The sequence below is a fragment of the Suillus discolor genome (assembly GCF_016758755.1).
Source record: "Suillus discolor strain FC423 chromosome Unknown F5147scaffold_63, whole genome shotgun sequence".
NCBI classification, from domain to species: Eukaryota; Fungi; Basidiomycota; class Agaricomycetes; order Boletales; family Suillaceae; genus Suillus; species Suillus discolor.
In genome coordinates this window covers 168,060-193,197 of record NW_024541310.1, presented here as the reverse complement: position 1 = coordinate 193,197, position 25,138 = coordinate 168,060, and the positions used below count along the sequence as shown (strand labels likewise).

Here is a 25,138-nt window from a genome sequence, read left to right as displayed (position 1 = left end):
ATGGTGCAGATCTCGGCTCTATCACTATTGACATCATATGTTAACGTATGGATAGAGTATCGCGAATGAATGATACAAACCTGAAGTATTGGGGTCCATGACTTGGACACTTTGGTTTGTGAGTAATAATATGTACGTAGGTGTGTACGTACAAGATTGCACGTCAACGATAGATTATCGGAATTCTTATAAGTGACACAATGTAATCGTCATGATGTTGACTAGTTTTGGCCAACAAAAAAAAAGCGGAGCTCGCTGAGCTCACTCACAATCGATCGTGTGCTCACGATAGAGGAGAAGAGGCTGATCAAATACGATTGCATTGTAAGAAACCCGTAAAGTTGAATGGACTCCCACGTTAGTGCTTTGTTGAATTCCCATCCTTGGTTCCGGCTTTCTCCGATTCTTCTCTTTGATGAGTATGAAACTTGATTGACTTCCGAAGTTCCGGACGTCGTCGATGATCCAATTCAAATGACATCACAAGAGTGCGGTAATGTCTGCACATGGTCAGTCTCCTGCAACCTCCCAAATTACTGTAATTTCTGCTTATTTTGTGCTCTGGCAGCCATCAGTGAATTCATGAGTCCTTGAAATCGTAGCCGTCGCAGCTGTAGGATGATGTAATTCTGCCCCTACTGAATACGACTATATATGTATACCACGTCTCGAGAAATTTGACTTGATCATACTATCAGATATATAGACCTTCACGTGGAAGTCACACCCGCGCACCTAACCTAGTTATAGAACCGCAAGAACACAAAGACAAGAACAAAAAGAGAAACACTCACTGAGCTTATTCGCCTTCCTGGAATTGTCCAGACTCCCTAGGCGTCGTCCCTGTATCCCTAGCCCCACTGAATGTACTAGCAGCCTCATCCAGCGCCCCACTGATCTGGCCCCCAATCGTCAACAAGCCACTCGCCAAACTCGAGATGAGGTCTTTGCCCGTGCGGGTAGCGACGATGGTGTTCATGGCGCCACTAACAGCTGGGCCATGGTCTGCAGTGAGCATCAGCACTATCTCGATGAACGTGGTCACCCAGGAAGGAAGACGATGTTTGAACCAGAGGAGAGACGCGACTCCCCTAAGGCCGATGTCTTCTCTGAACACATCTGAGATGCGCATGCCCGCATAGAGCAGGTCCTGTCCACGCTCGTTAGAGATCATACTGGTAAACACAGCCAGCTTCCTAACAAGCCCCAGCTCCTGCGCCCATTTGTAATCCACGGGAATCACAGGCGGCTTGACTTCTTTAGTGAGGACGATAGTGCCATGCGCGATGAGCGCCTCATATATGTTCTTCAGAGCAGGGAGCTCCTCGAAGGTGGCGGCACGATGAAGCCTGCCTCGCACATATCCCTGTTCTTGGTCTGCAGTCCCGCTATTGTCCAAACTGTACCTCAGTAGCGAACATACTGGTACAAGTTTGAATGGCCCATGCCATGATAGGCTTCTTGATCTGGCCAGACTTCACGGCTTCAATGACGCAGTACTCTTAGACCGACTTTTCTGAGGAGGACGAGCATTTTGCATGCAGGGTCAGCTTCATAGCAGAGGTGGTCGACGAAGGTCAACCATGGGTAGCAGTCACCACCGATGGTGATGCCTTTGTAGGTGCTGTTTGTGACAAGGCCGAGGATGTTGTTAAGTTCGTTGGACATGCCTCCGGATTTGGAGACGTAGCCGACACTGCCAGGGCGGTAGAGCTTGGAGGCAATAATGTCGTCCATCATGCTGCAAGAGGATGTTCAAGTCAGTATGAGTCAAGCATAACGGAGCAAACGCACTCTCCGGAATTGCTGATCCTGAAACGACCAGGCTTGATCCCTCCAACAGTGGCAGGCCCGATTATCAACATGTCCTTCTCCTTTGCCTTCCACAGAATCTCCCTCACCTGGCGTTCTGGCACACCTTTGGTCGTCGATGCAATGGCCTTGATACTCTCATACCCTAAACACTTCTGCTCGACGCAAAGTTAACAATGACATGGACGTCGGGGCGCTTCTTCATGGCCTCTTCAAGAGTCTCGCGTGTACCCTAGAATTTCTGGATGTGGTGTCCACCACAGGGGTAAATCATAACTGCCACAGAGGGGCGCGCGCATTTACAGCTGTAATCAAAGTCCAACATGCCCTGGATGGCCATAGACGAAGCTGCGGGTTTCTTCGTCAAGGGGTCTGTATACAGGCCTGGAGCCTTTGGTGATCGAGTGAACCGAAGTGGACGACGACGTCATTGGGCTAGGTGCGTTCGCCGTCTGCGTGAATGGTTCCGACACCGCTGGGCTCGGGTGTTGCGGGTAAGATCTTGGGGGAGCCAGGTGCGGTGGCGAGGACGCTTGTGGGTGCTTTTGTGCTTGTTGTGGATTTGAGGCTGAGGGCGAGGGGCACGATTTTGGTGATGTGGGTGCCAGGGCCGAAGACGTGGATGGGGATGCTGAGGGACTCCCCTGTGTGTTAGTGTTAGTGTCAATGTCAATTTATACATGAGATGGACTCACCGAGTAGATGCATGACTTTGAGACCTTCTTGCCAGTTGGGACTCTTGGCGTTGTGTGTGATGAGTTGAGTTAGATTATGGACCGGTAGAAGTGTCGCGCGAATATTGGATTCTATCTGGATTATTACTGTATATATCAACCAATATTCGCGAAGTTACTGATAATACGATGTGCATGTGAATCCCCATCCTCATGTCATTTTAACCATAAGTCATTATGTAAGTGCTTGTGGTGTGGTAAGCTGTCTGGTCCAGGTTGGTAATCGGGCCTACTCATGGCAAGGTCCCCTTGCCATGATATGATCCGCATGTGCTTTACCGTCTAAACGATGAGCGCTTGAGCAGCTGAGTCTTCCAATCATTTTATTCAATATTGCCCAATCTCATCTTTTGCTTTTGCTCAGGTTAACCTCGCTGCCGTCACAAACAAGAGTCCCATAACACCGAAGTCCATATACAATCGATGGTTATACTAGTGATAGTGTCTTAACGTTTCATGGAAGCAAACAATTGTGGCCAATCTGCACTCTTTCTACGCATCTCTCGGAAAGCCCCTTCAACCTTCGCTAAAAGTACTTTTGGCTCATCAAATTCTATGATCTCCCCAGCATCTAACGCTAAAATGCGATCATAGTCTCAAGGCCATGCGTGATAGTAATAACAAGTGTACCGGAAAGTTGGATCTATAGGCGCACGTTGGTGAGACACAGGGCTGGACTAATGTGTCAACTAACCTGGTCATCCAAACGCAAATCTATTTGAGACGTTGCTTCATCCATAATGATGATGTTGGTTTTTTGTAAAACTGCCCGAGCGAGTGCAAGCAGTTGCCTTTGTCCTGCGCTGAGCAAGCTACCTTGGCTTATCGGCATCTCAAGTGTGAAACCACCTTTTTCAATCGCCCGACTGAGCAACCTTGTTAAATGAGATCGCTCGAGTACATCCCAGCACTCCTGGTCGGTATGCTCCTCGAATGGGTCCAAGTTGCTTCTGAGTGCACCAGAAAACAACGAAACATCCTGACTAACAATGGTCTAGGGACAAATCAGCAATCTCTCAAGGGATCAAATAATCGACCCACTATCTGCAACCGAAGTTCTTCTAAACCAAATGGTGAGATATCTGTTCCGTCAATGCTACCAAAGTGTTTAGATGCTAGAACAAGGAGTAAGACACCGACAATAACATACATTATTCTTCCAGCGCTAGCCTCTATCATACGCAGCAAGGACAAAGCCAAACTTGATTTCCCAGAGCCTGTCCGTCCGACCTGTCGATAATAATGAACAATTGGAAATGCTAGATGTTCCAAGGATATGTGACAAACCACCCCAATTTTTTCAGACGGTTGAGCAACAAATGATATATTTTGAGCACGTCCGGCGGGTCAGGGCTGTACCTGACAACAAGGTTCTCAACAATCGACTGACTGTCGCTTGATGGCCAGTATGCTAAAGGTCTGCTCCTCTCGATAATGGCAGGTGCCTCCTGTGGTACAATTGTGAGGTACGTGATAAGGCGGGATCTCACACTGCAGCGAAGATCAGCTTGGCGGAGACAGGAGTAGATGACCATACCAACAATGAGACTGAGGACGCGAATATACAGGGAGCCCACCCTGTGAGAGCGGCTGCAGCGCTCCTCGCTAGGTTTATGGGGCCAGCCTGGGTATATGCAGCTGGAAGTCTCGCGTGTAGATCCTCACCGCCATCTTCTGTAGATGCTGTCGCTGGTTGCTAAAAGGGGTGTAGAAGTGATACAAACTAGATAATAGACTGCAAGCCTACCATGGTTGAAGTGTGAGCCTCTAAACACTTGAAAAAAAGCTCGACAACTTTGAATGCCTGATCACGAACCAACCTGCACATTTATACCATATCAAAGCATTCCGCAGTTGTCATGAACCCCATGACGTCTGCCCCACAAGCACGGACAAAGGAATCGTTGAGCGTTATGCTGAATGCAGAAATGAGAACTTGTTATACCCGGCGAAGGACCAGTTGGTGTGAATGGAGGCTTTTGGTTTTGATTGGAGGCGGACGAGGTGGCAGAGGAGGTCGTTGTTGAGTATACGGTCGGATAACTGTACAAGTCATTATTAGCGACAATGTTTACACCTTAAAGTTAACACACCTTGAGAGAAAGTAGGACGATAGCGAGGACAATACTATCTTCTCGAATGACAGTACTGTGTCTGTGAAGCCAGTTTGCTGCGCAGATGAGGATGAAACATGAATCCGTACCAGGTTTGGCCAAATCTAATCAACGACTGTTCTGAACTTTTATTATCGAGTTTCTCTGTGAAGCCAGGGAGATTGTCGAGAAGCGCGATATGTGTGCCACGGTCGGCACTCGCAAAGAGTTTGACGAGGGGTGCCACGATGACTGAGCCATAGTCATTGGGTGCGACGTTCTTTCAGAATTGGAGGACGTGAGGGACAATAGTTGCTGCTGAGGCACTGCTGAACTTGAGTGTGGAGGCCATGCATGGTAAGAGACGAATTCGGGGGGAACGAGGATGCAGACTCCTTTAGCTCATCCAAGTCACCCAGTAGTTAAGGAACACAACACGTACCGCTGGCATATGCACCACACAAGTCCCAGCCACCAAAAGACTCGATGAGTACCAGCTTGAACCAGGTAGAGATCTCGCAGCTGACACTATGCGTTATAACATATTTGTGAAGACACTGGCTTGCAAAGGCTATCCATCGGCTTGGTGATGGCAAGGGGTAAAAAATGGTCCGCGGCCAACCTTTACATAAGCTTTAAGAGAGGACTATCACCGAAAAGTTGCCGAAAAGGCAAGTTTGTTTGAAATCAGACTACCAGTTACTAGTATATGCATCTTGCGCGCCAGTGCTTTTGGTGCATGCTGTCGCTCGGCCAGTTATTTCAAAAAAAACACGTCAAAGCTCGAAATGAGGAAATGCAACTTGACTAGTGTAACGTTCATCCCGGAAGCGTCGGGAACGGTTCAACCGTGACGTTCTTCATCTTTGTCGACACTATGGCAGACCTGTCACCTGGCTTGGGCATGATAAGTACGCGCACGTCGCAGTCCTCTATGTCTAGCAATACCAATGCCTTCCCACTCTTGTGTCAAACATCTGAGAGTAGTGCACCGCCAACGCCATCCACACCATAAAGCATTCCATCCTTTCGTGCTATCTGTAATTTCCTCCCCTTCGGAAATAGCGAACCAGCTCAGCCCACAATACAAACAAAGCACCCATTTCACTTTGCCTCTCTCCGCCGCTCCAGTGATCGCAAACCTTCCATCTCTTCTGTCCGCGACCATCAACGTGATCAGGATAATCCCCCCTGTCATATCTATATCACGTCTTGATTTTGAAGAGTTGAATGCGCACAAAAGGAGCTACGGTCTTGCCTGCGCTGCTTCAGCCTCTGACAGTCTCCTCCTTCACTTCCCAGTCCCCTGATGACGAGATGTATGGTTCGTAAATTCGCTAGTTTCTTTCAAGTGCTATTATGAAATATTCATTACTAGCCGTACACCCATGCCCTGCTGACCTTAGAACCACCCTCGAAGCTGACAACTCGGCTATCTCGAATTATATCCCCTCCACAAGCCCTTCCCCATCTCCTTCTCCTACTTTGCCACACACTTTCTTTCCATCCGAAGTCGTATTCTCTCTCCCCCCAACCATCTCAGAATACCATTCTCATTTCGAATGAGCGTCACTTTCGCTTCTCCTTTCATCGTTGCGAGTGCACCAGGTACATCTGTAGAAATAGCCGCGGGAACACAGAGGTGTCAGCCCCCGTTTTCTTTATCGGCTGGGCAGGTCACAGCGGACACAGTGATGTGATGGTCATCGGATACTACGGGGTTGAGGGTATCTGCGAACACATGTGTGCCTCGTCCATCAGTAGACGTCAAATTCATGCCTCGCTTCTCTTCCGATACTGGGACAAGGAATGCTCACGCTGGATCGGTTAAGGTGAGTTTTTCATGTTCGCGTTAATTCACATTCACATACTTACTGGACGATTTGTACCAGGATCGGCACCCGAAGCTGCAGAGACACATCCTTGTGCCCAAATGTTGACATTGCGCCTACTGGCAGAGCTCCGCCTCCGGTGCCATGTATTACTACAACTCTTGTACCTACTTCTACTACGTCCTCCAGTCTAAGTGCGTCTCCCTCAACCATGCTTACTTCCTCACCCTCCACTACCACTGCCAGCGCAAACCCAAGGACTCCCATATCCAGCCCTCCCCTAACTACAAGCACCCCCCACGACCCAACCCGTATCTGTCGCCGTCATCATCCCTACCTCTTTATCACCCGGTAGAGAAGCTTAAGTGTTGACAGCCTTCATCCTTATCTGCTCAAGTTGAGAAACCGGGGTCAAGCGTGAGCAATCGTCTCGATGGTGCAGAGGTTTGGGCTTGGTGTAAGGAACGGAGTTGGAGAGAGAGAGCAGGCAGAATCAAGCTTATTTCCGGAGAAAATAGAGTTGTGTCCTCTCCCCTCACCCGCAGCATGCATACACCAGGACCTCCAACCATGGAATAGTCTGGTCCGAGGACTGTCGAAGCATTTGTTGCCGTTGGGTTGTTCGGCAGGGAACGAGAAGAGACTGGTACAAAGTTTGAATGAGAGAGGGCTGGGTCTGTCAGTGTCAATCGATTTGAGCAGGATTGAGAAGACGGAAGTTCAGTGCTGAGTCGGTTTGACCGTGGCCGTGACCGTGAAGGCACTACTTCGGTGATGAGCCGGTTGGATCGTGATTGTGGAGCGTCTATTGGCTGTTATGACAGAGATTGCAACTATTCGACTATCAAACATTCTGTTTCCTTGCGGGACCATGCCCCTTCCCGTGTGGCATTTTCCGAGGCTGCGAGTACATCTTCGTTGGGCACGAGGAGCGCATGTACGGCAGGGACGCTGGTGCAGGATGGAGCCCAAGCCTGACATTCTCGAGTGCTGCGAGGACTACGTTCTCGGGGAGCACAGCCCCTATGAGCGTAAGCAGTGGTGTGGGATTAGGGATCAACGTTGGGGCTGGAGCTGGCGTTGGGAATGCAATGGGAGCCAACATCCGGACGCTCCAAGAAAAGCATTGTCTCGAAACCTCCGCACTCCTGAATTCAATGCGCTTGCGAATTCCCACAAGGCGTGCAGGAGACTGAGGGAGGAGAATAGAATGCTGAGAGAAATATTGAGGGTGTTAAAAGCTATGGCGAATGAGGATAGAGGTGGCATACTTAGCCGGGACAACGAAGATGAGTCCGATAAGACCTATCGCTGCGATCAAGACTTCGAGTGCTTGCCTCGCAAACATCTTGCTTCTCTCCGCGTCTCGATCACAAACGCTCACATCTGTCCCCCACAGGACTCTTACCCAATGATCGCACTCACATCTCCTGCAGCATGGCAGACACCATACTGTATCCGCTAAGGCGTCATTCGATTTTACATTCAGACGGACCCCCGTCGTGGTCCACTCAGTTAATACCTCCTTCTCCGCAGTAGAAACAGCCCCAACTTATACCTTCATTGTCCATCCAGCCTCCTCTTTCACCGCAGAAGAGTCAACTACAGAGACAAAGACGGCAAGCACATCCATGAGCTTGTTCCCTGCTTTACCACCTGAAATGTCGACTTTAATGTCGGAGGATGTGGGGTTATCCAATGATGGGCGAGTCACCACCTTCTCCTAGCGGTTCCTCCCCTGTTGTTAAAAAATCAATCAAGGCATAAATATGCCCATTTCATGATTCCTCGTTTACATCCCTTCTATGCCCCTCGGTCCTCCTACGCAAGTCGATCTGTATTGTTCGCCTCCTTCACATTGGTAGGCACAGTAGTCGCGAGCCCAAGCACTAGGCACGTACTACCCACAGCCACCTATGTAGACCATGTAGGTTTGAGTGAATTTACCCGGTGCAAGTTTTCACATATACTAATGCACGATTGTCAGGTTTGACTCGACAGTCTTTGTAACCAAGTGTTCTATACAATACGTAGTTTGGATGCGGAAGATATTCTCCAAGAATTTACTTCTTCATTTACGTCCGAGTTGGTCATTTCTTGATCAGAGCATAGTGTGGTGTGCAGTGTTAACCAGCTCTGCGGTGTCAGGTATCCCACAATTCTATTCCATGTCAGTACAATTAGTCTATAGGCATCAGTATGTTGCGGAACCGGGTTATCTGACCACTGAGGCGAACTACAAAGCGAAGCCATGAATCATTTAAATGAAGCCAAAGAATCAAGGAACATGAAATGAAGAACGCAGGCAAAGTTGCGCAAGGCCTTCTGAATCAAATAACAGTTGTTCGGCCCTCCAAGGCTGCAAGTCTTGCACGAAGTTGTTCATTTTTGGCCTGGGCAAGGACCATAATCAACAACTGAAAAACAAATTTGCTGAGAATAAGTAACACACCTGTATTTTGTGCAGTTGTTCATCCGCGGCCCACTGCAGAAAGACCATCAACAAACAAAAAATATGTTTGTTGAGAACAAATAGCTCACCTGTACTCGGCAAACCGCTCATCTGCAGCCTGCTGTCGAAAGGTAGAGTATCGTCAAAAAGAACACATATTTTCTAAGAATGGCCCACCTCTGCTTCCATGAACCCTTCTTGTCGACTCTGCAAAGACCATTACGATCAACAAATGAAACCCCCATTTGATAAGAATAGCCTACCTGTGCTAGTTCCGCTTCGTGGCACTGCTTCACCTGCGTGAGTTTATCCATCGTCTTCTGCCACTCTGGCGGATAAGCCGCACAGACAGCCTCGACAGTTGCAGATGACGGTCTTGACATCGCAACTCCACAGTAATGAGTATGTGCATTGTGATCTTTGCATGATTCTTGATTCTGAGGGAAGAGCTTCTTCAAGCTCATCTATACGGAATCCGCATACCAGTAACATTGTTGCTCGTACAAGTTGTAGGCAGGGGCTTGTTGACGAACAAGGCATAGAACAGCGGCCACGTGGAGTGCAGAGGGTGCGGAAGATGGAGGGAACATGAGCGTGCGGAGCTTCCTGTAGCGCCCAGGTTTATCACGGAGGTGTTTGACTGCATCTTTAGGTGAACCAAGAAGAAGTGCGTGGTCAGATGCAGCAGTTTCTTTTGATGAGGGAGATATAATTTTTGATGATTGCCTGGAGCCATTGCCTCGTTCCACAGTACGGTCGGCGCATACGACAGCCTCGGCTGAAGAGATCAAATGTCTGAAATAGAATAGAAGGAATTCATGTTCTGCGCCATCAGTGCATTTACAATAATCGATACGACTCAGTGAACACATGAAGTAGCGATTATCGGGTCTATTATCCATCATCCATGAATACCAATTCTGACTGGCACACTACCACCAGGCCTAGGGCCACTGTGGAACGGTAGGTGGGGTAGTTCAGGAAGAACCTCCTCTGGCATGAATGGACGAAAGAGTGCCCATAGTAAACGGCTGGTCCAGGATCGATTGCTTTGGTCTTCTTTTAAGGACATCGAATGGTCAAAGGTTTGGATACGTTGCTACAAGGAAAGGCGAGCCCTGGCAGCTGATTGCTGATCTTTGACGGTAGGCAGGTATGAGATCACTACTGGGACTTGCGGCCGTCACGATCGAGGGTGCAACTATATTGAAATTATATGACGCAAGTAACTGTATAACTGCATCCCACGAGCAGTCCTCGAGGCTCGAGCTCAACATGCTCCATCATTGCTCCATCATATTATTAATGTATCTCAGACTTATCATCCGATCTACAAATATATATATTACGTACTGGAGAAGATTCTATCGCATTCACTGCATTTGACGATGTCGAGATTCGAGAATATACTTATTTGATGCTGCACCACCGTAACAGGCTTGTCACACCCACACTTGACTTCAAGTTAGTATGAATTAGCGTGCGTAATTACTTGGACTCAAACCTCTCATTTTCATCTCATGTTCATCGGGCAGGAGTCGATTGACTCCTGGGCGAGCTCTTCAAAGGTCTATTGGAGGTTCTCTTCAACCCATTGCCCTAGTGACTGTGCTGCGCAGAAGTCCGTGCCGCACTCGGGAGAATCATGTCGATACCATACCTTTGGTTCATCATCACTTTCGAAGGTCCTGATCTAGCCATCCAGATCTTCGGTCTTGTAACGTGTGAGTAAGGGAAGGTCCAGGATATCCCCAAGGTAAATGTGGTTTCCGCCATCTTACTCCGACCCATGAAGTCTGTTGGCATGAAGTAAAATACTGTGTGCTAAGGTGCGAGATATCTACAGAACATCCGATTTCTGCCCAACTATTTACTCGCATGGGCCCCCGATGATGTGACACGCCTTCAACAGGCAGTAAAAATAATCCTTATAACCAGGCTAAACGCGTGGATGTGACTTCCGCATGAAGGTCTATCTGATAGGGTGATCAGCACTTGTAAGGATGACACAGAAACCCCATCTAACTAGAGCTAGGTCACGAGAGTCATAAAAACCACACGCATGTGCCAATAAGCCATACTGGGCCATGAGACTCGGCAAGAATCCCGCGACCAGTAAAGATCGAGATATTAGAGGAGCCGGAAGTATCAAGGTCGTGGTCGGCGGTCCAGACCCATGTGCCCTATGCAACAATATCAAATTAGAGAAGTTTTTTGGGCTTCTAATCCTCGTACTTCAAGGTATGCACTCGATTCAGAAGTCAAATGTATCCCAAGGAAAGCAGCTTGACAGGCGCTATTGACAGAGCCTGGGGGACATTGTGAATACTGCATGTTTGTTCCGACAGCTAACAAGGAGAAGTTAGAACGTTTCTCCATTAACAAATCTCGAAAGATTTACCTCCGCCCAACCTGTACCATTATCGTTAGCGCATCCCGAATCCATGAGAGAACCAAAACCAACCTAATATGGTGTCCCACATTCCCGCCGCTGCTTGCTGACCAGATGGATCATGTACGTTCCACTCAATCATGGTGGCACCGGAAGCTGTAAGAGATCAGGTTCAGAAACAAGATGGACTATTTCCACACGTACTAGGGCCTGCAGTGGTGAAGACCATATCGCTTATCTCCAGGACACCTTGGGAATTCGCTGCGCCTGCTTGAATAACCACACAAGGGTTTTTCTGCTCGTTGAAAGCACTCCCACCAGCCATAATGACTGACCAGGCTTCGCCGACGATCTGAGCTCCAGTGGGGATGGTCACATAATACGTTCCGGCATCGAAGAAGATGATCTTGCATCCAGCGTACTGATACGAGTTGTCAACTTGATTTCAACAGGGCAAAGTAATAAGCCACACCTCATCAAGGGTGTTTTGAATAGCGGTAGTGTCATCTGTGTGGCCGTCGCCTTTTGCACCCTGGCTCTTGATACTGATGAATTGACTGACACCATAGTTCTCGTACTGAGGATAAACCTTTCCGAAGATTTGTCCAGCGCTATCCAAAAGTACGGAGGGCTTATTTGCAGAAACGATGTTTCCCTGTGTAAATGTCTTGGACCCACTGGTTCCGGAATACACATTTCCTTGACCCCAGGAAGCGATTGTCGTCGTACCACCAGCAAGAACTGTGATTCCACCTGTAACACCAACTGCGGTGAGAACATTGCTCAGCTTGATGTTGTTGAGAACGAGGGAGCCGGCCAGTTAACCATTACTCGCTACCGAAGAGCGAACAAAAATGGTAGTATTAGTCTCAACTGCATCGATAATAGCCTCTGAACCGACGGTCTAGATAGCATTTAGCTATTTGCAAATTTAGACACTCGCGAAGGCGAACCTGATTGCTTGTAGACGTTCCACCGGTCGCCAAATCAAAGCCGATCTGTCATCTGTCAATTCTCGCTGGTAATATTTACAAGTTCAACACATACTTCGCAATCGTTGATCGTGACTCCTTGAAACGTGAATCCTGGAAGAACAGGAGAACTGCATAGATTTCAATAAGCTGATCATTACCCCAATTCCAGATGCCAGAGACAGCTGTCGGTCTCGGTCGATATGGGTATTTAGAGTATCATGACATATTGATAGATGAGAGGACAAGCCAGTTGCGGCATTGTTGACGGTCAGATTACGAACCGTAAATTGTAGGTTACCAACTTGAATACCGTACTTTCCTGGCGGAATGTTACAAAAAGAATAACAAAAGCAATCACATGGATTTACCTCCATTGAATATCATGTCTGCTATGCAAATTTCTTATTCCCGTATTAAAACAGATTCAAAATGCTCACCTCCCATTCTCCATGAACATACCTCCAATGGTGGCTGTCATTAGAAGCGGTGGACATCTCGACCACGGTATTGATGAGCGAAGTGCCCTGCGAAACCTGCCAGTGCAAACCAATTGCAGAAATTGATGCAGGGATTTGCCCAAGGTCGATTATCAAGTTGCGAACGGAACGATAGCTAGACGTCCATGAGCTATGCTACACCGTTCGCAGAAAAAATAGCGCACAAGTTGTTCTGGTTAGTGAACCATTGAGCACCCCAATCATTGGGAATGTGAGGATCAGCATCTGGGTAAAATTTCCGTAAGGTGGCGTCTACATCGAAAATGACGGATCAGGTACCGATGACTGCAAATCCATTAAAAGACGAGCTGGCAAGGAGGGTTGGAGGTTTCTTTGCATCCCCAATAATCTGCATGTAATAGTACGTCTCAATCGCCGAGGAGACGAGGTAAGTCCTGTCCGATGGTCAGTAGGCAATCTCGTGATATGAACGAACAGACCTATCCCGTAGGGAGATACACGATGGCAGGAGTAACACTGAATGACACAATCGGTTAATGTATTCGCAGAGAATCAGTGACGCTCTGCACTGACGTGGAGGAATTACAAGATCCGCCGCCGCATTGTCCACCGGAGAACATGGCCGAACTGGGATATGAGTAAGTTAATGTTTTGGGTAAAGAAAAATAACATGCCTGATAGCAGCAGTATCATCAGTGACACCATCGCCCTTGGCTCCAAATCCTTGACATTCCTGAAAACCTGGTAAGAACTCGGGTCTGAGTTAAAAGCTGAAGTTCCTTGATGCTTGATAGTCTAAAGCCAATACGGATCGCTTGGAGCCGCTGTTCCACTACCCAACGGTGCTGAGCAGGATCTGCCCAACCCTGAGACAAGAGTGGATAACGCAAACAGTGAACTCAACAGGAGAGACTTTGAGTAATGTGACATTGCTTCCTTTGGGTGATAAAAGCGAAAGTAACGAGGAAAGTGGACACAACCCAACACCTTTTTATATTGCTGAGGTCAATGAAGTGGACGACTAGCGGAACTGGGCAACCTCTTGATTAGCAGTACCTCAAGAGCCGACAGGAGAGGTATAAGGTTATGAACAGACTCATGACATACAGTTCCGAACAGCACGCTTTCATTTGGGGGAATCCGCAGTATGACAGCAAGGCTTGTAGCAGGTGTACCACGAGGGGCCATGGAGCTACAATTCGTCCATGTAAGTGATTCCCACTAACACATGGAATATACATTTTAGTACGTTCGGAATGGGCTCACCTAGCGCAACCTAGCACGTCATCATTACCACGGGAGACGTTGAACAATTTAGCACACGGTAACCAGCAGATTGCTAGAGTCCTAGACTTGTATTCTTGCTTCAAGTACAACATCAGCTCGTCCGGATAATTCAGCTATCAAATCCGTGGTGCAACCGGGTACAGCGTAGTTAAAACATTCCGGGCCATCCGCAAGTAAGTCGTGCACCTGATAACGGAGAAAAGGTCCGCAAGAGTGTGCTTCACTCGTTGCTAAAGCTCAACGTGCAAGACAAAAAAGGTAATGTCGAGGCTACTTTTTAAAACTCCGCAACAGGAAAAATCGATAACCTAGTACTGTGTGAATAAGAAATTAAGTATCTCGTACCAATTCCATCCCGCATTTGAACCATAAAAGCGGGACATACCTCGTTCTCTACCTACGACTGTATCTAGCTGTTCTTGCACACATGCTTGTGCCTCGGGATGACAAGCCGCTGCCAGGACAGCAATGGTGATGGCCGCGGAAATCTAAACATGAACTGTTAACCCCGCTCACCAACCAATACGTAAATTATGTACATTGTCAGTAGCGGCACCAAGAATCGTTCCTCCCAAATAACACATCTCAGTTCTCGATAGCTGATACCTATGCTGCTCGAGAAGTGTACACATGAAAGACAGCCCAGCGAGACCACTTGCCTGAAAGAGATATCAGCGCACAAAACACACCGCAATAGAAATACGACTCACTATCTCATTTTGTACCCGCTCCATCTGCCCTAGTACCAGTTCATACTCCTCACGAAACCAAGCCTTCAATTGACGTCCGTACCAGGGTACGTACTGCAGAATAGGGATGCGATCAACCAAAAAGCACCGGGTTGGATAACAATTCCAAAACGTTCTGCTGCAATTTTTATGCCTACTACCTCAGGATCTGTGTATGCAGTTGGCGTCGACTTCCCATATGTCATAAGCAGAATGACCGAGTTCGAAGATCTACATCATTGTGGTCTGGCAAAATCAACGACTACAGGAGCGATACTAATAACCCACCGTGTTACATGTTCCTGGTGTTTCTCTGGTGCTTTCAAAATATCGTACACAAGCTGTCTCGCATCCTCTGATTGTATGTCTCGGTAGGCCTCAATTGCCTTTGGTTGTAACTGTGCATTTGCCGCTCTGCGAAACCGACGAAATCGTGACCCAACACAGATAAGGACAAGACACATATTCTGAGAAAACATTTTACCAGCAGCTATAGCTTGAGGGCGGTCAACGAGAGCACTCCCTTCTTTCTCCATGATATCGTTGGCTGTCTAGAGAACCGTCAGTCCTCGTGAAGCACAATATCTAGCAACTGACCACGTACCTCTACACTTCCGATGCTGACCGAGACTTGATTTCCCTGGCGTACAGAGACGACTGGACCATATTGTTGTATCCATTGTGTGATTGTATGGGTCACACTGAAGCAGAAATTCAATAGTTTGTTTAGGAAGCACGAACACAACTGACTTATTTGATGGCATAGCACTACCCCAGAACCAACTCCTTGGAGGTCCAGGGGGTAGTTGGAATGCATATTTGGCAAAAGATCTTCTTTTGCAGTACTCGCCAAGCACAACAACAATTACTGCTCCTGCGAAAATCCAGGTAGGTGTGAGCGAGAACGACTCGGGTCAAACGCCCTAACCAGCTGTAAGGCGGCTGTATGAGTCCGAAGGGGAAAGTGAACTGAAGTACATGAACGGTTTATAAACGTTTTCGAGCGGGAGACTAGGCCAAAACGAGAAAGCATGTGGTGCGGTCGAAGATATCGGTCGCGAAACGAGTATCATAGAATGAGAGCACAAGGTAAGTTTAATGAAAGAAAAATGGAAAGTGGCATGGCTCGGATACGAAGAGTGATGTGGTAACCCCCATGCATAGTACTCGGCGTCCATTTCACGCTGCTTGCGCCGAATCGATGCCAGCGCGCGTTCGCGTTCTGATGAGTCGCGTGTGACCCGGTCGTTGCATCCGAGGGTGGGGAAGGCGGTTTTATCTTATCATTTGAACCAGGTGGGGTGCAATATTTGGATGCCAGACGGCCGAGAGACAGGGGAATAATTATTCAACGAAGAGCTCGATGCAAGCTTATGTGTGATGGCTGTGAGAGGGTCATTCATAGTCTTTGAAGCAAGATCCCGCAATCTGAGATATTGAAGGGAAGTCATAAGGCTGGAACAGTATGAACTGCATACCTTAAGTGTTCGCTCTTCTCATCCTGCGGGTATTCCTTTCCCTTATCGCGCTCGCTGTACCATGGGTTGAGGTCCTTAACAACTTGGAGCCAGTGGCACACCCTTCTCAGTCTCCAGCTGTGCGGTCTTCTTCGTCGCTCGTATTGAAGTAATCATTTCTTGCTAGCACCATATTAGTATATGCGCACAAAGCCTCGAGAACAAACAAACCTGTTCTAAATCCTCGAATAGATTGATATGACCTTGATTCGAATCCCTGGCAATGATGGAGGCCTTAGCATCCTCTATAGCCTTCATATCATTCTCTTTCTTCTTTCCCTTTCCTTTCCCAAGTCCAGCACGCTCTCGGAGGAGGTCCAACCGAGCTTCTGCGTGCCTTGACGGATCTGTGACGATGACAATTCAACGGACAATGGGACTTGCTAATGCAATCTGAGCAAAACTAAACAGACCAGGAAGATAACATTTACTTACGGCTTCATTTGTATTCCAACCCTGCTCTCCATACGGCTTCGCAAGCCTGGCTTTCCGCCTTATGGATTGATAGCAAAGACGTACGCTGTCACTTTCCTAGTCCCAGAAGTGACCCACCGCCCATCCGGTGAAAATTCGATCCCATTAATAACGGTAGTTCTACGACCTCGGTAGATCGGTGAACTTTGTTCAGCATTGAATTGGCCCCCGACAAGCGCGTTTTGATGCTCGCCAGCAGACTTCTTGGGGTCGATGGTAACAAAATTATTGCAAGACTGCCAAGAGAAAGTACACTGCTGAACAAAGCCCAGGTGCAGAAGACATTGTGAAAAAAAACACTTGAGACTCACTATGAAATGGTCGAGTAATATATTAATGAATGTTAAAACTCGAACGCGACGTGGAGGTCAGGTGATCCAGAGGCTCCCTTGGCAACCTCTATTCAAACTTTATGTAAGGTTGTCCATGTGCTGTGTCCATTACAAAACCGCATCAACCCACCATTTGGAGTTGTTGACACATTTTGCCGTAGAGAAGCAAGACTCAGAGTGTGAACATCACACTTGTTGTTGAACGTTCATACATTGACTTAACTCTATTTCCTCCACTGGTGCCTTGCTATGTAATAGAGTCCAAGTATCAAACAACCCGGCAGTTTCATCATGGCAAGGGTCCCCTTGCCATGACCAATTGATTTTCCTGTAGTATGACTAAAGCATGGTCATGTGGTATGATGTAATGTAGCTCGTTTGGACCCCCAGCTTTCAAAAGCTGGGGGTCCAAACGAGCTACATTACATCATATTATATAATCATAAAACTCTGTTGCCAGTTCTGTTGCCAGTTCTGTTGCCTGTTCTGTTGCCTATTACATGATGTATTGGTAACTCATCAGAGGACGGTATCCCAATTATGTGACTGTCTTATTTGAGAGCATGTCACTCCAAGTAACAGAGCACTGACATGAGTGTTTTTAATAGAAAAGATATACACATAGATTCTACAAATCTACCAGATTACTCTCATTGTACCAACAATAGAAGAAACAGTATGTTCAATGTTAGAAATAAAACTCCAAAATCAAATATGTAACCAATCCCCTACTTTTTGGCACTAGTAGGGTTCAATGGAGCAGGTGTTGACAGTTCCCCAGCACTGCTTAAACCTGGAACAAAAGATGCCAATGGATGGTCTGGGGTCTGGGAAGATGAACCTGTAATATGTAGACATTAAGAGGCCGTATTATGGTATGACTGGCGAAAATTTATGCTTACTAGGTAGCAATTTAAGGAAAGCATATAATCGCTCAACTCCTATGCCATGCTGCTGCATATCTGCAAGAAATGTAGAAACATCACAATCATCCCCAGATGTTGATTTTGAAACTTTTGATAAGGGATTCTCAAGACTAGAATCAGCTGTGCGCTTAAGAGATGAAGTAACTGGGGAGCCTTCACATCTCTGGGATGCATTAACTTGTGCAGTATCAGTCTGCTCGCGTTCTTCTGGGCTAGTCTGTGTGATTATGACCTTTGTAGAGAAAATATGAGTTCAATAATATTCTTAACCTATATATAATGCTACACTCACCTGATTGTCCAACTGCCTAATATCTCCCCTCTCAGCCTCCTCAATTGAGTTGGGAGCAGGTGGAAACTTCTGTTTGGAAGAAGCTGCTGAGCCAGAGTGATTCTGGACTTGAAGCTCCTGAGAATCATTACGCTCATTGCTAGGAAGGGCTAGAGACTTTGTTCTAGCTTTCTTATCTGCATGAATGAATTAATAGTATATTTCTCTGATAACTGCTTGCTTACCTCCAGATTTTTTCTTTTGAGAGGAGCTAGCTTTTGGTGCCTTTGACTTAGCTTTTCCCTTCTTCAAAGGAACTTCATCAATCTCAGAAAGTGTACCCATTTCCTCCACTTCTTCATCATGATTGAACAAAGAGCCTGCATGATGCCTGATTATATTTTTAACCTTGGAGCAGATAGGAGATACATACGTAAACTGGGTGTTGCTCCTGTGAATGCATCAAGGATGGCAGCTTTACTGAAGGAGATGTTATTCAGAAAGACATCCTGGGTATCAGCTGCAACAATTCGGTAGATATGAACCATTTTAGATTGGGGATGACGATAAATACGTCCAATCAGTTGTCCTTCATCAGTGGCAGACCACAGAGAATCCTGTATGTGAGGATGTATAAGCATAGAGGGTAGGAGAATATGTGAAAAGAAAAGAAAATACTTGCCACAATGATCAGTATATTGGCACAAGGTAAATTGAGACCTGTTAGCCCGACATTGGAAATTATCAAAACACGAGGACCATCCCGTCTACTGTTTTTGAATTGCGCAATGATATTAGTTCTGGTGGAGGTTGACAACTTGCCATGGATCTGCAAAGTTTGAATATCATTGAGTTCCAGAACCTGCCATTCAAAAAGTTCAATATTACAAAAATCAAAGTGTGATGATTAGATACCTTTAGCACCTGCGTATAGCTGGAAGGGAATGCACAGTAGACCACTATTTTGTCACAGGGCATAGCATCTACAACATCAACAGTAACATTAGTAGATGATGCTACTAGCATGTCATCCACAACACGTAGAGGTGGACGTCCATCATGCTCCTGATGCCAGCGAATTACTTGTGCAAGAACATCAAGTTTACGGGATGGGTCCTGCTTCCACTCATCCAAATTGGAGGGATTTTTCCATGGATATCCTGCATTGCAGCTAGGGTGCAATAAAGCCCTTCGGACGCACATATAGAAATCCTGGATAATTGTAATGAGTAAAGGCTTAAATAAGAATAAATGAAAAATTGTACCGAGCCAGAAGCATACTTTGCTGCTTTAGCACCACCTTGCTGAACTAAATTATCGGCAATGCACTCCAGATTATCTAACTCGTGTTTGTATAGCTTTATAAGCAGATTATGCTCTTGAAATGGAGCTAAGCCTGAAATTCTGGTGCCACCATAGTCAACAGACAAAATAGTGCGCCGTATGACAATGCCTGAAAATCTCTCTCGGATGATGTTGATCCAAGTGAGCATCTCACCACGGTACAGACTAGGAACCTCGGCATCGGAATTGCCCTTTACTGTTCCTATAATTATCTTGGCAATGCGATTGCCTTTTTTGAAGCGTTTACGATCCTTGGCAGCAGCAGCACGTAGCTGAGAAACCATCTTCGAAGCCTCCTCATCATGAGAGCTGTCAAATAGCTCTAAACCCAGGCATCTTCCAATATTCCATACATCCTGCCAAAATGAAGAAGAGATCAATATCAGAATAAGAAAATTAAATGGATATTGGTAACTCACAAGAGGCCGAGAGGTAATAGGTGTAGCTGTCATAGCCACCATGGCTTGACATAGCAGGCGAAGGCAAAATATGGCCCAGTAAGCCTTTTTGATATTTCTGTAGTTATGAGCTTCATCTACCAAGCCCAACAAGAAATCTCGCCCATAAGCTGTGCTGGACACATCCATAGTATAGTTGATCTTCTGCCGTGGATGTTTTGTTGGGGCGGAGTTGTTGGTCTCAAAAATACGGTCACAGTCTGATTCTAAAGCCTGGACAAAATAAAGAAATATTAAGCTTTGCCTGCAGAAAATAGAATTATATTGGCACCTTTGGAGTAGTGATGACAATCCGCCGTCCTTCTGGCTGCTTTGACCTACTCCATATATCTTCCCACCAGGTTCGTCGACTGCTCCAAGTGGTCAGATAAGGTAGAATATCAAAAGCACCCCGTTGAAGATATCGGTGCAACTCTGCTGTAAATTGGGACACTAGACTTGCTGGAATAACAATCATCACTGGAAGATTTGGAATGTTTGAAGTGGTGCTCCTCCACTGCTTTGCAGCTAATAAAATTTATATCAGATTGATAAGACTGTAGAAACATTAATGAGAGAGGCTTACCTATTTTACCCGGAAAGCAGTTGTGCATAGAATAATATTCACGATAGAAAGAAAGTACTGCGATTAAGGCTGTGACTTGGATGGTTTTACCTAAGCCCACTTCATCCATGAGCAGTACGGGCATTTCACAAAATGCGTTCTTGACCATCTTTACCAGACCAACTAGCTGGTGCCAGCGGAGAGCCAGAGGTTCCCCATTTTCTTTCAGCCAGGTTTGACCGTCCTCGGTCCAGGGGTCATAATTGCCATAGGAGTCTTGCAAAAGGTTAAAGAACGGAATTTGCTTTTCTGGAAGCCCAAGTATAGTCCAAAGGTCGTCCTCAGACAGATGATTGTATTCTTCTACACCCTCTGACCACTGAAAGTCGCAGTTGCTGGTGGTATCAGGGTCAAATTCCGGGATCGATTCTTCTGGCATGGCATTGGGATCGCAAAGTTTCAACTGGTCTTGAATGGATGCAGTGAGAAGAGTTATATCCTGTTGAGTAGCAAGGAATGAAAGTGCTTGACGCAGTGGCTTAGGCAGACCTATCTCAACAAAAGTAAAAAAATAGGGATGAAGATGAGCTGAGGTTAACATACGTTGTGAACTTCCACCCTTCACATCTATTCCTAAGCCTTGAAGAAGGTCACTCAGCATTTCTTGCTGCTCGGAAAGTTGCTTCAGTGACTTCTGATCTCCATATCGTCTCAGAACTTTTGTAAGTCCATCTACATCCTTGAGCCAGGTTCTAATATCTTCAGCGTCCAAACATTCCCTTTGCTCTGCCAAGGACAAGAATTCTAGATAATACTGTTCAGCATTAGAAAGACTTCAGAAAAAAAGCATACCTTTCCACATTTTGTCTACTTTAGTCTTTAAATTTCCAAGTTTACTTCTTTCCCGTCCAATAGACTTTCTGTTCTTTGCCCAATGGTGAGCTACAAGGGCATCCAGGAAGCGCCGGACTGGCTCCTTAAGTGCAATGCCATCTTCTGTAAAAGATTCAGGACCAAAAAGTGCCTCTGCTAGGCCAGTGTAGGCAAGGGCAACCTGTGAGGTAGCAAGATCTGGGAGCTTATTTACACAATAAGTGCAGTATGAGGACAAAAGTAGTACTTGAATCTTACATTTACCATCTTGAGACGTTTCATCACTGAATATGGATCCAGGCCCCGTTCAGCCAGTACGGTATCAACTGTACTGTTTATTTTCCAGCTGGACCAATTAGTATGGCAGTAGTCCAGCCAATGTTGTCGACCTTTGGTATCGTTATCAGCGCGATCCTTTTTGATGTAATCCACCTGGGTAGCCTCCTCAACAGCCCAGAAATTGTGAGCAAATGCCAAGACAGCCTGATGGACCTCGGGGAATCTCCACACATCAGGAGTGTCCTCGTTTACCTTTGCTGATAAGGGAGTTGAGCTAAGCATAGTACGCTGTTGCCAGACTGGCCAACACCAAGGAATATGTTCTGCCTCTGGGTGCGCAATAGCATTCCCTAAAGAATTAATCTCTTCAGCATGAGAAGGGGCACTGAGGGCCAGAAGAGCACCAGGCATAGTAATAGTGGGCATTTTTGGAGAGGAAGAGATGGGTTATTGGAATACAGAGAAAGTGTCTTGTTATTCACCTTACTTATAGTTTCCTGTATCTCTCAAGGGCTCGGAAGCGAAATAAACTAGTAAGAAGGGTCAATATACTTTCTATCAGAAGGTTTAATCATCAAACTAGAATGAGATTCGTCTACCAGGCCCATCAATTGCCAAACATTGCAATTTCTGAGCTCACCATCACTCAATTGCCAGCAGTGAAGGATATTCATTCTCTGTATAGGAATTATGATGCTAGATAAATCCACCATAGATGGGCCCTAGTACAGTAATCAGTAGCCTTCCAACTGACATGGTATATAGACATAATGTAAGCATATTAAGATACGTACTAAGATTGTGACAATACAGACCTCCTCCCAGCCCCAACTCTTCTCCGCGGTTAATTTTTGATGTGACTCTTATTATTATTGGTGGCGTTGATCCGATGAAAATTTCATATATAGTCACTACATCAATTATCAATAAATTACTTTCATTAGGCAGTATGGAATTAAATATTGATTCTATCAGAGGAGCAGAACTAGACCAATTCTCATACAAAAGAAAAAGAAGCCCATTGTTAATATCAATTGGATAAATGCTTAGCCATGCTGTTCGTTACCACCATCTTATTCATCCACTCCCGGAAAAAAGAAACACTCATGATCAGCATAATTATGCTTGGTTAGGTAGTAAGGTCAAGTCACCTACCGACTGAAGTTCAACTTAATGTCGGATTACTTAGGTGAGTCCTTCAGAGCTTGAATCTGCACAGCTAGGAAACCAAGCTGGAATCCAAGTGGTTCTATAGACCAAAATGTTCTTTTAGATGATATGGTACAATTATTTAATATTAGAGATACTCAAAGTTAGATGTACTTTGCATGTCACACACAGGTAAGGTTTAGAAATGCTGCCTTAGACAATTCAGTGACTATTGTTCAGTGCGTGCTGCAAGGTTTAGTCCAAAGTCCGACAATTATGTAAGGTTACCATTTTGGGTGGGGGTGCATGTGAGAGGAGGTTGTGTGCGGTGTGAGGTGTGCGAAGTAGTGATGTGCCAGGCCTGGCCTCAGGCCCTCAGGCCCTCTTCATGCTACTTTGACATGTGTATATGAATAGTCATGTGACACATACTTGGATAGGACTGAGTTTCCTACATAGTTGTGTGACTAAAGCATGGTCATGTGGTATGATGTAATGTAGCTCGTTTGGACCCCCAGCTTTCAAAAGCTGGGGGTCCAAACGAGCTACATTACATCATATTACATAATTGTATAAATTCTGTTGCCTGTTCTGTTGCCTGTTCTGTTGCCTGTTCTGTTGCCTATTCTGTTGTCAGTTCTGTTGCCTATTACATGATGTATTGGTAACTCATTAAGGGTGCAATATTTGCAGGAAATCTGAAATTGTGCGAAATTATTCAAAAGTAATAGTTTGCGAGTTTATGCTCTGCTAGAATGTATGCTCATAGTACCGTTATTATACTTCAGAAGACCAAAATTTAATATGCTACCCATGAGTTACCCACATAACCCATTGCATGACCCATGACACAGTACTCTTGGGTCGTGGGTATGGGTATTTTGTGGGTAAAAGTATGGGTCAGTATGTGGTGACCCATGGGTTACCCATGCTATTGCCTAAGAGGCCCTGGCCTAGGCCAAAGCCAAGCCTAGGCCAGACCAAAGCCTTCTGGTTGGGCCTGGCCTGAGTTTTTACTGAGCCCGAGCCCTCTGAAGCCAGGCCGAGCACATCACTCATGCAAAGTACCACCTAACTTTGAACATTCCTAATAGACCCAGATGAAATTTAGAGACGGTGGTGAGCACTAAACTGTGACTTTGTAACTCACAGGTTGATTACTGTAAGAGATCAGGGGACGGAAGACTCGTGAACATGACCAATGATTAGTGTCATTCATTGTTGATAACAATGAGAGTGTGTAATTGTATAAATGCACTTGAGGATAGTATTGTGTGTCTACAGAAAGTCTAAATTTCCAAGTATGCATACTGATACATACATACATGCACGAACCACTCATTGAGATAAAAGCTACTGGAAGGTAGGTATAGCATAGGTGAGGGTACCTCTAAGTTTGTGGGATGGAAAAGCTTATCTACATGTTCTAATGCACAGCAATCCTAGTACAACATTCATTGACATACTGCCATCGCTATAGCTACCATTATTGCTTGAACAAATCCAAGATTTTATCTAAGAAGGTCTTCTGGGACGTAGTCAATTCTTGAAGCCTCTCACTCAGACCATCAAGCCTTTCACTGAGACGCTTCTCCATTCCCTGCATTTCATCCCGCACTCCGTTGATTTCTGAGAGGACTGTGTTGTTGTGAGCATCGATATCAGCCTTCATGCTCACTATTTTGGTGGCATGGGCAGTGATTCTTCCTTCAACACCTTTGATATCCTTAGTGAGCCCACTTGACATCTGGTCAACCTTCTTCTCCAAACGGTTCATCATATCTATCAGCTGGGAATCTTTGCCAATGCTAGTCAACAAATGGACTGGACGGAAAATAACATGAGAACCTACTCGTAGCTATCTGGATAGTAGTGCTGTTCCAATCAAGTTGAGCAGGCGTTAATGCAATTCTGGGTTGACCTGGTGCTGGACCGAATGTACCAGCACTTCCAGCACTTCCAGTTGATTCAAAAGAGTCGCAGTAAGTGGAATCTGAAATTATCATGAGTTATAAGTAGGAAGAGGAAAATCAACACTAGCCTGAATTGATTGAAAAAACTGTAGCCATGTGGACGTGGAGTTTGAGGTTGGGGGAGAAGTGGGAGAGTTTCAAAGGAGTAACTCGCTGTTGCTCAGTAATGACACTTGCGTAACCAATATGATGACGGTACTTTATATAAGGTTAACTTATTTTTCAGGCTCCTGCTA

The 25,138-nt window shown here is 46.0% G+C and overlaps 9 protein-coding genes across 9 annotated transcripts; 2 read left to right on the top strand and 7 right to left on the bottom strand.

Moving 5' to 3' along the window:
• Nucleotides 1-799: 799 nt before the first annotated feature.
• F5147DRAFT_656218 (citrate synthase-like protein) lies at nucleotides 800-2,017 on the bottom strand (the record flags this gene model as incomplete). Its single annotated transcript, XM_041434086.1, has 5 exons — nucleotides 800-1,377; nucleotides 1,424-1,475; nucleotides 1,513-1,741; nucleotides 1,795-1,967; nucleotides 1,994-2,017. 5 exons carry the CDS (start codon nucleotides 2,015-2,017, stop codon nucleotides 800-802), a joined length of 1,056 nt encoding a protein of 351 aa, XP_041288741.1.
• A 975-nt stretch (nucleotides 2,018-2,992) lies between these two features.
• Nucleotides 2,993-3,698, bottom strand: F5147DRAFT_747414 (P-loop containing nucleoside triphosphate hydrolase protein; the record flags this gene model as incomplete). Its single annotated transcript, XM_041439946.1, has 4 exons — nucleotides 2,993-3,141; nucleotides 3,177-3,189; nucleotides 3,241-3,540; nucleotides 3,588-3,698. The coding sequence occupies 4 exons, from the start codon at nucleotides 3,696-3,698 to the stop codon at nucleotides 2,993-2,995; spliced, it is 573 nt and encodes a 190-aa protein (XP_041288740.1).
• A 2,171-nt stretch (nucleotides 3,699-5,869) lies between these two features.
• Nucleotides 5,870-6,205, top strand: F5147DRAFT_777844 (uncharacterized protein; the record flags this gene model as incomplete). The annotated part of the gene is made up of 2 exons (XM_041442038.1): nucleotides 5,870-5,963; nucleotides 6,018-6,205. The coding sequence occupies 2 exons, from the start codon at nucleotides 5,870-5,872 to the stop codon at nucleotides 6,203-6,205; spliced, it is 282 nt and encodes a 93-aa protein (XP_041288739.1).
• A 1,227-nt stretch (nucleotides 6,206-7,432) lies between these two features.
• F5147DRAFT_816248 (uncharacterized protein) lies at nucleotides 7,433-7,936 on the top strand (the record flags this gene model as incomplete). Its single annotated transcript, XM_041443564.1, has 1 exon — nucleotides 7,433-7,936. The coding sequence occupies one exon, from the start codon at nucleotides 7,433-7,435 to the stop codon at nucleotides 7,934-7,936; it is 504 nt and encodes a 167-aa protein (XP_041288738.1).
• An 813-nt stretch (nucleotides 7,937-8,749) lies between these two features.
• Nucleotides 8,750-9,306, bottom strand: F5147DRAFT_777842 (uncharacterized protein; the record flags this gene model as incomplete). Its single annotated transcript, XM_041442037.1, has 5 exons — nucleotides 8,750-8,864; nucleotides 8,924-8,956; nucleotides 9,013-9,044; nucleotides 9,101-9,130; nucleotides 9,187-9,306. The coding sequence occupies 5 exons, from the start codon at nucleotides 9,304-9,306 to the stop codon at nucleotides 8,750-8,752; spliced, it is 330 nt and encodes a 109-aa protein (XP_041288737.1).
• A 511-nt stretch (nucleotides 9,307-9,817) lies between these two features.
• F5147DRAFT_816246 (glycoside hydrolase family 55 protein) lies at nucleotides 9,818-13,677 on the bottom strand (the record flags this gene model as incomplete). Its single annotated transcript, XM_041443563.1, has 19 exons — nucleotides 9,818-9,876; nucleotides 10,416-10,483; nucleotides 10,646-10,740; nucleotides 10,984-11,106; nucleotides 11,159-11,271; nucleotides 11,388-11,471; nucleotides 11,520-11,736; nucleotides 11,788-12,102; nucleotides 12,154-12,219; nucleotides 12,348-12,400; nucleotides 12,448-12,479; nucleotides 12,533-12,603; nucleotides 12,727-12,901; nucleotides 12,951-13,011; nucleotides 13,066-13,181; nucleotides 13,246-13,263; nucleotides 13,321-13,374; nucleotides 13,422-13,505; nucleotides 13,556-13,677. 19 exons carry the CDS (start codon nucleotides 13,675-13,677, stop codon nucleotides 9,818-9,820), a joined length of 1,926 nt encoding a protein of 641 aa, XP_041288736.1.
• A 2,368-nt stretch (nucleotides 13,678-16,045) lies between these two features.
• Nucleotides 16,046-17,236, bottom strand: F5147DRAFT_656215 (uncharacterized protein; the record flags this gene model as incomplete). The annotated part of the gene is given in 8 exon segments (XM_041434085.1): nucleotides 16,046-16,190; nucleotides 16,241-16,322; nucleotides 16,342-16,402; nucleotides 16,451-16,626; nucleotides 16,652-16,682; nucleotides 16,715-16,772; nucleotides 16,799-16,989; nucleotides 17,216-17,236. 8 exon segments carry the CDS (start codon nucleotides 17,234-17,236, stop codon nucleotides 16,046-16,048), a joined length of 765 nt encoding a protein of 254 aa, XP_041288735.1.
• A 577-nt stretch (nucleotides 17,237-17,813) lies between these two features.
• F5147DRAFT_777839 (uncharacterized protein) lies at nucleotides 17,814-22,191 on the bottom strand (the record flags this gene model as incomplete). The annotated part of the gene is made up of 15 exons (XM_041442036.1): nucleotides 17,814-17,926; nucleotides 17,988-18,243; nucleotides 18,304-18,479; nucleotides 18,528-18,662; nucleotides 18,716-18,802; nucleotides 18,857-18,959; nucleotides 19,016-19,144; nucleotides 19,198-19,494; nucleotides 19,548-19,982; nucleotides 20,046-20,297; nucleotides 20,356-20,591; nucleotides 20,650-21,177; nucleotides 21,232-21,432; nucleotides 21,481-21,706; nucleotides 21,760-22,191. The coding sequence occupies 15 exons, from the start codon at nucleotides 22,189-22,191 to the stop codon at nucleotides 17,814-17,816; spliced, it is 3,606 nt and encodes a 1,201-aa protein (XP_041288734.1).
• A 1,638-nt stretch (nucleotides 22,192-23,829) lies between these two features.
• F5147DRAFT_656213 (uncharacterized protein) lies at nucleotides 23,830-24,935 on the bottom strand (the record flags this gene model as incomplete). The annotated part of the gene is made up of 5 exons (XM_041434084.1): nucleotides 23,830-24,000; nucleotides 24,255-24,371; nucleotides 24,396-24,421; nucleotides 24,490-24,753; nucleotides 24,782-24,935. The coding sequence occupies 5 exons, from the start codon at nucleotides 24,933-24,935 to the stop codon at nucleotides 23,830-23,832; spliced, it is 732 nt and encodes a 243-aa protein (XP_041288733.1).
• Nucleotides 24,936-25,138: the final 203 nt, after the last annotated feature.